The sequence below is a fragment of the Phaethon aethereus genome (assembly GCF_964289735.1).
Source record: "Phaethon aethereus genome assembly, chromosome: 4".
Taxonomy (NCBI): Eukaryota; Metazoa; Chordata; class Aves; order Phaethontiformes; family Phaethontidae; genus Phaethon; species Phaethon aethereus.
In genome coordinates this window covers 64,350,185-64,362,919 of record NC_138578.1, presented here as the reverse complement: position 1 = coordinate 64,362,919, position 12,735 = coordinate 64,350,185, and the positions used below count along the sequence as shown (strand labels likewise).

General features: G+C 34.4%; 1 protein-coding gene across 2 annotated transcripts in view; it reads left to right on the top strand.

Moving 5' to 3' along the window:
* Nucleotides 1–12,106, top strand: part of TBC1D19 (TBC1 domain family member 19) — a gene marked incomplete at its 3' end in the record, with an annotated part of 58,858 nt that extends 46,752 nt beyond the window's left edge. For both annotated transcript variants that reach the window (XM_081998971.1, XM_081998970.1), the window contains 8 exons: nt 1,549–1,633; nt 3,985–4,029; nt 5,246–5,278; nt 7,670–7,779; nt 9,025–9,116; nt 9,859–9,974; nt 10,975–11,045; nt 12,032–12,106. In XM_081998971.1, the coding sequence (XP_081855097.1) occupies nt 1,549–1,633; nt 3,985–4,029; nt 5,246–5,278; nt 7,670–7,779; nt 9,025–9,116; nt 9,859–9,974; nt 10,975–11,045; nt 12,032–12,106 (627 nt within the window). The remainder of the gene's footprint in view (nt 1–1,548; nt 1,634–3,984; nt 4,030–5,245; nt 5,279–7,669; nt 7,780–9,024; nt 9,117–9,858; nt 9,975–10,974; nt 11,046–12,031) is intronic.
* Nucleotides 12,107–12,735: the final 629 nt, after the last annotated feature.

The following is a 12,735-nucleotide window of genomic DNA, read 5'->3' as shown; positions in this document are numbered from 1 at the left end:
TATGAATACATGCAAAGAACCTCACCCAGCAGCTCTTAGGTATAGTCATAATTTATGTTTGAGCTAGAGTCTATCTCTTATAAAGATGCATAGTCTTAATTTAAAGACTTCCAGATACTGGTACTGGACACCGTATTCCTAAAAAAGGGGACCTCAAATTAAGGTTACATTCTTTCCCTGATGAGAGAACATAACTTATGTCCTTTTTGGATTAGTTTCTTTTTCTTTCACCTCAGTTAACATATACAGAGAATTACATTTGCCTGTGTATCGTTATTGTCAGCTCTATTTTGGCAGCTATGAAAATGATTGTGTATTGTGCAAAAATAATATTTAGCTTAAATGGTTTGAGATAAAGAAACTCTATTTTTTTAAAAGATGTTTGTATCTGAGAAATAGTTTTGAGGTTCAAAAGAGGAAGAAGTCTCAAAATATGATCTGCTTTCCATAAAAAATAAAAAAAGCAATGATGTTTAGATGTCACAGTGTTTTGGGTTTGCATGTTTCCTTTTGACAAATGCTGATACCTGGAAAATGTTTGCAATAATTAGTTGAAGGAAAAGTCCATTCATTTGTATTCACAATAAATTATGTAATGAAAGACCATCTAAAACATTTCCATCTTTTATACTTTGGCTACATTTTAAACAAACAAATAAACAAACAAACAAACTCTTAAAACCTGCAAGAGCAGAGAGGGTTTAAGGTATACAAAAAAAGTCAGCACTAAGTTGAAGTCTGTCTTACTTCTGCCCTCTTGTGTACATGTTTGATAGTGCAGTCTTTCATGAAAGTTTTGTGTATATTTTTCATAAACATGAAAATTATAAAGTACGATACTAAATATTACATTTTTTACACCCGCTTACAGGATGAGATTCTTTATTGTTAATCTTTTTTTAGGAATGCCTTTACAATTTAATTTTATACTCAATCACTGTGAATACTGGAATCTTTTCATTTACCTAAACAAAAAACCCCCAAATATATTTTACAAAATACAGTGTGCATTTCAGAATTTATGGATATGAAATGAACATTATAATCAGTGTTTTTTGAAAGAACTGAATATTGTGCAAGCATTCTGTAAAGCTCCTCGGAACGAAAGCCAATGTAAGGATCAATCTTCAGGAACTGCACACATGTGAAGTTTCATTTGCTTATTTGCTTAAGAGGACTTCCCCAAGATCATAGTAACTGAATAGAAAAATAATCTAATAGACATCAAAGCAGCCAGCTGCACGCATAGTCACTAATGATGTGACAGAAGGGGATAAACCCATGATGAGAGGCAAAGAGGAGTGTTGGAGAATGTAGATGTTTTACTGACAACAAATAAATGTGAAGGTAAAATATTAGAAAGTTCAAAGCGAGCCTGGAACTTGGAACAGGAAAGTAAATTAAGTTGGTCAAGAGCTTTCAACCTTATTAGCTCTATTCAATAGCATCTAATAGATGCTAATTAAGGCAGATCCTTAAATATTTTGTTTGACATTGCTATGTTGATTCAGTAAGTCAGCTGATTTTTATGTGCTGTCTTTTCTACAGGTATTACTCTGTTTTTCCCGAGATACATCTGTATTGGAGCACTTTACTTATAGCAGTGCCACCCCACCCAAATCATACATACGAGGTAAAAGGAGTTGTTTTAAACAAGATTGTGTAGACTTTTGTTGACTGCTGCAGTAATACAGTATGTGAATTTGCTTTATGTTCATTACACCTAGTAGACTACATTTAAAGGAACATTAATAAAAACTTCATGTATCCAGTTGACATCTGCAGAGGTTCTATTAGGACAGTTTAGAAGCTGATCACATGAAGGCCAGATGCAATGTTGTTCTTTTACTGTAGTTTTCTGTATATAATTCTCCAGTGTTTCACCAAAATAAATTAAACACACAACTATGACAATATGGTAAAATATTGACAACATCTATCTTCATCAGAGCTAGAAATTTAAATACACAGTGCTGTCCTCTGCAAACTTCAATAAATTTAGCAACTGGAAGTGGTGGTAGGATGTTATCTTCCCAAAACAGTACGTTCTGCAGATATTTGTAGATGGGAGAAGAACACGTTGCTGAAGAATTGTGGGCTCTGTTCGAAGGGCTGGGATAGTAGAGCTCTACCAAGCAGACCTACACTGATTTCCTCCCCCCCCCCCCCAAAGCATGGCCTCTTCCAGAGTGTTAGCTTACTTTTGGATTTTCTTTGGGTTAAGTTCTCATGTGAGTCTTATTTTTCTTAACAATCTTAAATTCATTGATTCAGTCCACTTGCCTTCTCGGCCAACTTCTAATGCCATATCTCTGAACTAAATTTCCTTTCTTCTTAAATCCTCACCTGCCTTGGCTTTACCCAGAGGTTCCTCATTTTGTCTTCCTTCTTGAATCATTCAGCAACCGAATCACTTTTTTTTCCCATGTACCTTTACCTTCTGCATTCCCATTTTCTTCCTTAGTCTCTTGTGCCAGTGTATTTAGCCAAATGTGATCCTCATCCCAAGTACTTTTTTTGAACAGGACCTCTGCTGACAGTTTTCCTCTTGCTGCTTGTTATGTCACTGGAGGCAATGTTGGTTTTCTAATTTTTTTATTCCTCCTTTATTGCTTTGTAGGTCCTTTCTCTCTAACTGAATTAGGGCATTTTCTTTGCCTACTTCTTGAAATGAGGAAAGGGCTCACCTGAGAGCAGAACAGCAGTGGGATCCCAGGTGTTGCTTCAGGCACAGAGCCATGGCAGCCCAGAGACACAGCTATGGGGAACATCCTATTTATTCCTAGACAAATCTGGGCAATGAAGTTGCTGAAATCTAAATCTCTGCTGAACCTGTGCTGTGTAAATCCAAAAGGCTTGTAGGTCCTATTTTTGGCTAATTTTCCAAGAGATGTGCTTTATGCTAAAAATACTCTCCTTCCAGATTACAATTCCTGGCTGCACAGCAAACAAACTATTGGAAGGAAAAGTAAAAAATGTTTTTTAGTTTAATGAAACAACTGATTTATGTAGTTGGAAAATACTGGATTTTATTTTCATGGGGTAGTAGGCAAGAGCTTCAAAGGGTAATTTTGAATTTAGTTCAGTCAATTCATGCTACAGGAAAATATCTAAGTCCAGGTTCCATTGAACCTGACAAAAGTTCCCTGTGCTAAATTCTCCTGTATAGAGTGAACAAAACACAGATATCTAAAGGATCTCTGAATATTCTATGATTTTTTCATATAAGTAATTATGTTTTCTAGTTGAATTTTCCCTTTTTAAAACTAAATTAATTACAGTTTTTAATTAGTTGTAATTATGCTTAGAAACACTTTTATATTTCTAAATAAATTGTTAATAATTTTAATAGTGGATTTTAAATTATTAAGTTCTATAGTTAAAATAAGGATAAATAATATAACATGTTCATTTTGCAGGGAAGATAAAAAGTGATATAGGCAGTCTATACTATCAGTGGTTGTCTTAGGTAATCTTTTGTATCCAACAGATTACTTAAATATTTTTTTGTTATATCAAAACCATACCATCCATCTTCCTCTCTGTTGCAGGCTTAATGAAGCCTTGAATATTTTTTTATCTGTTCTTATACCTTTTTAAATGCCTTTCCTGTTCACAGGTCAGTCTGCCACAGCATGGCAGCCTTATCCCCCTAATCTTATCCCCTCATAGAGCTTCACTGTCTTCAAGGTCTGCAGCAAACATAAGACACACCCAAATAAAATCTCTATGGGATAGCATTGCTGAAATCTTCCTCCTCTTTGCTGTTAGTCATCCTCCCTTATTGGTGCTGCATTTTAGTTTTATGTCTGAAACCATACCTGTCCTAATGCATTGCTTGCCTGTTTTAGACAATATCAAACTGTCAATAATGTAATTAGTTATGATTTTTATAACTGTAACTTAGAATCTACCTTTTTAATTTAAATCTTTACACCTTTTAATAGTTTAATCACATTTTAATTGTGGTTTGATGATTCACAGGAAAACTCGGAATGGAAGAATATGCTGTTTTCTATCCTCCAAACGGTAAGAATTATACTATTGCCTCCTCTAGTGGTAGATTGGAAAGATACAGGATTTTTTTCCCTCAAATACACGATAACTTTTTTCTGTTACAAATTATGCTTCACTGTTATTCTGTGAAATTCATCAATTTAAAGGAATAAGCTGGACTGAAGCTACTCCAAAACCACATTCAGCCTGGTATTTGTAGTCACATACGGAGTTTGTCTACGTGTGTGGGAAGGAGCAGGAAAACAAGTTCTGGTGCAGCAGCTTGTATTCCAGTCTTGTATCACCACTTTAGAGGATCTGAACGGTACATGCTGAAACTGTCTGACCTCCAGCTTTTCAGTACGCAACAAACCACACCTTAAAGTCTTTTCCTTTCAAAGTTTGTGTTCATTTTAAAAATTCAGACATAACTAATCTATATAATTTTAAGTTAATATCATTGCTGTTGTTCTTATTTCAGTTATTAAAATTCTTTTTTTCAGCTCTTCTTTTGACCATTTCAATCCCTGTCTATTGAATCCTTTCTCTGGTTCAAGCTCTTTGCTCCTGCTTTTGAGGCCAATCTTAAATATGTGTCTCTGACCTTGTCTTTTATGTCTTCTGTATTCCAGTAGTGTCAATTGTAGCTCATACTTTTGTTCCCCCTTCTTCCATTTTTGCCTCTGCAATTCTTTGCAGCTTTGTAGCCATGAAGCGTTGTCCTTATGACCTTTTGCCAAAGCAGCTCCCTCTTACCAGTCCTATATGAAAATTAATGAATGGGAGCTAAGATCAGCTGGAATGGAGGAGAGGACTGTCATGATACAACTGCCAAGTCCTCTAAACGTTTTATTTGAGTACTACATGAATTACTGGAGGTCTTGGCCTCCTTTTTCCTGCTCCCTCCTTGTCAGTGCATGACACTTACGGGTTGTCATTCATCTGAAATTAGGTTCTGATTTCAGCAAAGCTTATATGTAATAAATTCATGGAACTGGAGCTTTATTTGGCATTGTAGGACCTATAGCATGTGTTTAAGCACGTAGTTGCTTGTACTGAAGTAAGCGATAAAATTCCTGTACTTAAATATTTACAAGATTGAGACCTAACACTGCAGGTGCCATAACAAGGAAATATTTTATTCCTACGGTAGGCAGAATACAATTTAGAAACTTGGGGGTAAATACATCTTTTTATATGGGTAAAAAGAAATGTAAAAGAATAAAAAAAAAAAATTTTTGTTTTGTAGGTGTAATTCCTTTTCACGGCTTTTCTATGTATGGTAAGTGTGACACTCATAAACTCTTAAAACCTCAGGATTGCTTTTTATTATATTGCAGCTTAAAGCTGTATGTACTTTTCTGCAACTTTTAAACTTGTGTATTCTGTTTCTTTGTGTATGGAGACTTCTATGTAATTTTTAAAATTCCAGGCTGTTTCTATTTAGTTATATTACAGCTCACTACTGTATGGAAGTTCCTTCCTTGAGACCTAGTAGCTGAGCTATACATCTTAATGTATATGAATAGAGGGATAAAGTTTGTTGACAGAGTGCTCTTTTCTTGTGTTTCTCTTCTGGGTAGACCAAGTTACTTGTGAAAAGTGTTCTTAAAAGCATGAATTATGTGAAAGGCCTGTTGCTGTATCCATTTGTCTAGAACAGGTGTTAAAGGAGCATTAAATAATAGAATGGTTGCTACTTTACTGCACAGCGGAAAGCTGAAATATCAACAAGATTTCTAGGAAAAGAGCAGAAAAATGTCCTGAGGTCTCAGACAAAAGCAAGCAGCTAGTGCAGAGGGACTCCAACAACGTGAGACTCTTTGTTACAGCTTTCCAGGTTTTTTTCTTTGATTTATCAAAGGTGTTGGTGACATCACAGGGCAAGCAGATATTAAGATTATACTTAAAATGCTACGTTTTGCTAATAATAAAGTTTAATGATCACATGATCATTAAAATCAGGCAATTTAAATACGAAATGTAAATTTGAACCTGAGTAGGGAATCTTAAGTCTTTGAAGTAATGAACAGCTTAGTTACAAACTCTTACTTAGGTACTCACTAGGAGGCTTTCATGTTTTCTGTGTGAAACTACTTTTCGAAATGTTTGGATTTGACTCTGCCCTTGAGAACAGCGTTTCTCAAACTGGATGTGAGCTTCTTCCCTTCCTCCTATCCTGTCCTCTGTCTTTGCAAGGGCTCAGAATATGCTGGTTGTGTGAAGGGAGGCTGAAAAGCAAGGCAGCAGAAACACAGTAGTGTAACTCCAGCTGTGGGTATGGTAGCTGGGACCAAGCAGAGCATCCTGTGTATTCCATGCTGCTATAGGAGGAAGTATCTGGAGCCTTACGTAAATCCTAAACACTTTTGCATGTTCGCATGCATACAATCATAGGGTGCCAGCTGTCAGGCACACTTCTGTTACCTTCTTGGCTTTTAAATATGCACGCTACTGAGTCTTCCACCTCCATCTTCAATCATTAAAAACATATACACTAGTGACACCCTCTGCTTTTCTTATCCCAACGTGAATACACATTTCTGTGAACATCTCACCCTAGTTTAGCAACCCCCCTCTCATATGCATACACCACTGTTTTTCTATTAAGCCACCTTCTCTGTTTTTTTATATATATATATGAAAATTAATTCACATATGCATACACCCGTGTATATATATAAATGTATATATATCTATATGCATGTGTATGCAGACAAATATATCCATATCCCTAGCTTTGAGTAAATAAAACTGGAAGGGAAGGTGAATATGGAGGTAGACACTATGAGTGTGTTGAAATGTAAACTGTCATCCATAATGAATTCACCTGTAAAATGAAGTAGTAGTTGTGATGAGTGGACAGACAAAAAGGCGGTTTACAGAAATGTGTATAGAACAACTATCTGTGAAACATGCATTGAATGAATGGAGTAGCAATTGGAGGGAACTGATTATGTTTATGCAGTATATACATACTATAGACTTAACTATATGCTAGACTTTTACAAAAAGAGAAGAGGGACTGATTGAAAAAAGTTTGAAAACTGCTGCTTTACAAATGTAGGCAACTCTTACTTTGAATCAGATATACTAAAAGACTTCTAAACTGTAGACTACCAAATGTCCATGGTTTTCTCTATCAGTCTGTCATACTTACGTGATGTTATTGTGGCAATCAAAAGCAATTTTTTTTAATATTTTCATTTTCACAACACCCATCTTCAAGCAGTAAATTTATTCCAGTCTTACAAATGGAGAACCAATTTTGAGATTGTCACTACCCCAAGGGCACTTTGGAAGTTACAGACAGTTGGATCAAAAACTTGCACTGTCCAGCGTACCATTGCCCTACACCCCAGAGAAGCTATCCTTAAAGCATATTTCTTATTCTTCAGAAGCCAGCACTGTAGTAAGCAGGTTCTAATTAGTTTAGGTTCTTGAAATAGATAGAACTATTACCTAGAATGTATTGTACTCCCTTTCTTAATTTTTTACATCAAATGATACTCTACTATAAATTATGTCTTTGTAAATAATTGGTTTAGTATTGTTTTGATAAACTGTGCTGCTATAAATTACTTGTTTTTTCCTCATACTTCATGCACTTAATCATTGAACTCTTTTAGCAGTTTACACTGTTGAGTCAATTATGATTCTTTTATCCTTTCAGTTGCTCCACTTTGTTTTCTGTACCATGAACCTTCCAAATTGTATCAGATATTCCGTGAGATGTATGTGCGTTTTTTCTTCAGACTCCATTCCATCTCTTCTCATCCCTCTGTAAGTTCATTAGGAATTAAAACCCACTCACTTTATATTCTGTATGCTATGGAACAATAATATATAGTGGCATGATTTCCTATGTGATTGAAATATATCCTTTTAAATATAATAAAATACTTCAGGTAAGCTTGGAAAAATTATTAGGTAACTCCAGTTTGGATATTTTTGTTTTCTATGTCAAAATCAGTCTTTGCTATAGAATATCCTGTACTTTAAAATAATGCAGTTCTCATTTTATGAGGGTGTGGGTTGTTTTTTGAGAGTCAAGTCTTTTATGTAATAGGTTTCTCGATTCAAGAAGTCACATAAATGCATACTCACTTTCATTATAATTAATGGCATGTAAGTGCACACTTAAGTATTTTCTGGGGTAGAGAGACTAAAATATAGTCATATACACAGGTATTACTTCAGTGGTATCAAGTTAATGTCTGTTTCTTTAACTCAAGTGTCTTTGTGTGACAGCACATGCTTTTTAGCACTACTAGATGAATTTAAATAATTTGGTTATGTTTATGACCAGGACCAGCTTTCTTGAATGTAAGACAATTGTAGAAATTGGCTTATTTTCTATTTTTGAAGACTAAAACATAGTAAATATATTTATTTTTTCTCCTTCACAAAGTGCTGAATAGTTATATTACTTTTTGAAAACATTTCCTGGTTTAAAAAAAAAAATCCTTTCTTTGATGTACCATTTCAAGGCTGTGCGTTGTGCTTTCAGTCACTAACAGCAGGGAAACGGGTCAGACAGGAATGTATTCATTTTCATGGTAATTTTTAAAAGAAATTTTACAATGTGTTTACATTTAACCTTTTTGTAGTTATCCGCATTGATGTTTGGTTTTAGTTATCAGAGAGATATACTATTTCTCACATCCTCTGTTTTTTAGTGCAGCTGAGGTCTATTTCATCCAAATGGAAATATTTCAAGTAGGTCATATTATAATAACACACTAAGTACTTAGACCCCAACATGCAAATAGCGTAAGTAACTTAGAGCTGAAAGGGACTATCACAACATATTATGTTGCTAATACATACATAGAATTGTAGAAGCAAGGCTTTAGTGACTGAAGGCATTAGAGCAGCTTGTGCCCTGCTTACCTGAGCTGTATATTATATCATTAATACTGTTTTATTGCTTGAATTAAAAATTCATGCATACTTACATGCTGATACTGTTTTCTCAGATTTGACAGGATGAGTGTTAGTATTCAGGATATGATCTTGTTTCATTAGGGCATTGTATCATTGTGTTTGCTGTTTGAGACTCTTCTACAAACCCATCTGCCCCAGCTCTTTTATCACCTTCGAGAAATTGGGGCTCAGCCGTAAGTACTTCTTTCTGACTTGTTACAAATGTCGCATATTCATTGTTCTGAAAATGCTGTTCTGTAGTATTTCAATTTAAAATATATGGGGAAATTATTCAAAAATGCAAACATCCATGTGCCATTTTTCCTTGAAGTTGGAGTCCTTTGTCTAGTCTGCGTATATGTGCTTTGGGCATTTCTTCTGCATGCTCTATGAAAAAGAGAGGAGACTTGTTCTGTGAGAAATGCTGCACTATTCAGCTAAGTTGCAGTTATTCGTGTCAGATCTGATGGAACTAAGTGATTTATTTCCTAGGGGACAGAAGACAGAGATATGTTAGTTAAAGCAGAAGCTACTGGAAGGGGAGAGAGAGCAAGAGGCTGTCATTCTATAGTGTACTCATGGCACCAAGTGCAACAGAACCTGAAAATCTTGCTGTTATAATTGGTGTCCATCATAATAGCACAATAGCAGAAGGGATGAAACATTGGGGGTGATAATAGCTGAGGATCCCTCCAATGTGATTGTTTGGTCAGCATATTTTAATGATGTTAGTACTTTGTCCAATGAGATGCTAAGTAGTTTTCTGATGGCTGTTGCAAAGGAAAATATTGATTATTAATGCAGCAAGAGAAAATGGCTATTCTTCCTGGAAAAGAAATGCAGAAGAATAATTAAATACTTTCAATTTATAGAGGATCTGTCTGATCATTATGGGAGACAGAAATATAGTAACTGTTGTTTATCATTTGTTTGCAGGCTACGAATTTCATTTAAATGGATGGTACGAGCATTTTCTGGTTATTTAGCTACAGATCAGCTCTTGCTTCTGTGGGACAGAATCCTGGGATACAACTCTCTAGAAATTCTTGCTGGTAATAGAATTATTTTTACAAAGCGTGTGAAGTCCAGGTGGATGTAAGGCAAATACGTGTTAGCTTCAATGTATTTTGTGGCAAGAAGAAAATAGTTGCTCTTTGAATGCTGAAAGCAGATTACATACAAGTCAAAGAGTATAACTTTTAGAAAACTAGAATTGCATAAATACTGCATCTCTATCAAAAATGTGTGAGGTAAATTTTTTATGATAGCACTCCAAAAATCCTACATGCTTTCTGAGCAGAACATAGGACGTTCTCCCAGCTTCAGTGGTAACAATAAATGAGTTCATCACCTTTCACAAAATGCAAGATTCATGTTACTCGTTTATGGCAAGTACTTCTTCAGTACTTACAGCAACTGAGTTCAGCTCCTCTGGTTCCTCTGATTTTGCTGGATTTCTTCTTTTGAATTCCCATCTTTTAAGAGACTTTGAAAGTTTTGTACTTATTTTTTTAATAAAGGAAATAATGTCCTAAGATTTATGCAAGGTTTAAGATGGGACTTCTAAAGACAACATGCATCTTCAGTTGGGTCAGTTTTCAAATTTGAATTAGGTGAATAGAAGAGAAAAGGTTTTGGTTCCATTTGTTCCATAAGACAGCTATGCAGAGAGATATAATTATATAAGATAGTACAAAATAAATGAACTTTTTTTTAATGCTATATAATAGTCACAACTGAAATATTGCTATTTAAATAAATTCAATTTACTGGCTTAGAAATTACCTAATTGTAAATCATCTTGTCCCTTTTAATTAAAAGCTAGTCATCTTAAACTGAAGCATTTTCACTCAGACTTTTCTGAAAGAATATTTTTTTCCTATCCATTTTAAAGAGTGGCCAAAGAAACTCAAACACAGCCATCCATTGTGTATTATTCTTCAGAATCTAAGTAGTTACTCTAAGGGAGTGAGAATTGGTATTTTACATCAAGATTAATTCTAACCACTAATTAACAGGTCAGCAACTTAAATATTGGGCATTTTCTTTCAGTCCTGGCAGCTGCTGTGTTTGCTTTCCGAGCAGTCAACCTGATGGAGGTGACATCACTGGCTGCAGCTGAAGTAAGGATAAGTTTCAGTTAGAGGAGATTGAAATAGTTTCTGATGCTTTGCCAACAAGAGTAACTTAAGCTTCGCGTGGCATGTGGTACATAGTGCAAATTCTTACCTTAGATAAAAAACTAAGGAAATTGTGAACATGCAGTACATAACACTGCTTTTCTGGAGTAAAAGGAAATAAAAGAGTATATTTGCTACAGAAATGCTGTGTTAACAAATTATTTTGTACAATTATGGTTTTTTTCTAATTTAATATATAATCTATGTTTGTGGGATATATGGCTTTTAAAATATTATAGAGGTTTGTACCTTTTTTCTCAGTACATTTAAAATGTAGTTGCTTCTGTGGTTTTTGATATTACAAAGATTTAACAAAATTACTTTTGTCGATATTGAATCTGAAATTTCACTGAGAGTACTGTCATGGGAAATGAAGAAAATGAAGTTATTCAGATGAAGGTTATTGTTTATATCTAATAATTTTTTAGAATTTTTTTTTCTTTTTCAAAAATCTGGTAATGTATTTTTTTTAAACTTTGAGAGCTTGTGATGTCTCTTTTTTTTTTTTTTTAACATACTTTCATGAGAAGACATTGACTATTTGAGTCATTACATTGGACTTACTTCACAAGTACTAGCCAAGCCACAGGATAAGGATTCTTAATTCCCAATTATTTTTAGAAGCAAGTTGAAATGTTAGACCCCTTATTCGCCCATGATGCCATGTATATTTGAAGTAAGGCTAAAGGCTAAAATAAAGTTACTTGGTTTATATACGTAAACATATGCTTTTCTTTGAAATGTTAGACTTAAAAATAATACCATAAGGCAATAATGTAAAACAGCATAATTTGTTTCTAGCCCCGTCTGAATCTAATTATTGTTAGAATTGTAGTTAGCGTTTGAATCTTTTTCTGACTTATTGACTTGCTTTAAAGAAATTTGATTCAAATGTCAAGTTTAACAAGCTTTTTTCTTTTTTATCTTAGGCTGTACTTGCTGACCTTTCAACCCTGAAAGTTATGCCTCTTCTTCAAATCTTCTTGTTTGCTACTGTCACTTGATCTGCTTCAACAATACTGGTACCACAAGTCCAGTCTTTCTTGAGAAGCTAATGATCAACTATGCAATGTCTGCATAAAACCAAAATTAAACTCTATGTATAATATTAATTTAGAAATCATGACCTTAAAATTTTCTAACTGAAAACAATAACTTTGCACAGAGTGTTTGCAGTGCATGCTACTGAATTCCACTGTAAGGGCAATGGTTATTACTTGTACATTGAGAATGACTACTTGTGCAAATAAACAATATGAATCAGTGTCTAAAATGCATGTAATATTAAATAAAGTAAATGTAATTCGTGATCTGAGTTTTGTGATGTTAATGTCAGAGTTGTAAAAGCTCTCTTTTAATATGAAATTACTTTTTCAAGCTCACAGCTTAGAGGATGTCAGCTCAAATACTGTCAATTGAGAAAATAAAGATACTGTAACTTGCGAGATTTTTTTTCTCACTTTCTAAGAAAAAGGATCATACACCAGTTCTGCGCTCTCTATCTTATTCATTCTCTTCACAGAAGTTTTCTCCATTTCTTTCTCATGTTAGCTACTTCGGTTTATTCTTTTCATATACAGAGATGTAGTCACGCATTCCTCATTCATCTTCAGTTAGGTATACAGCTATCTCA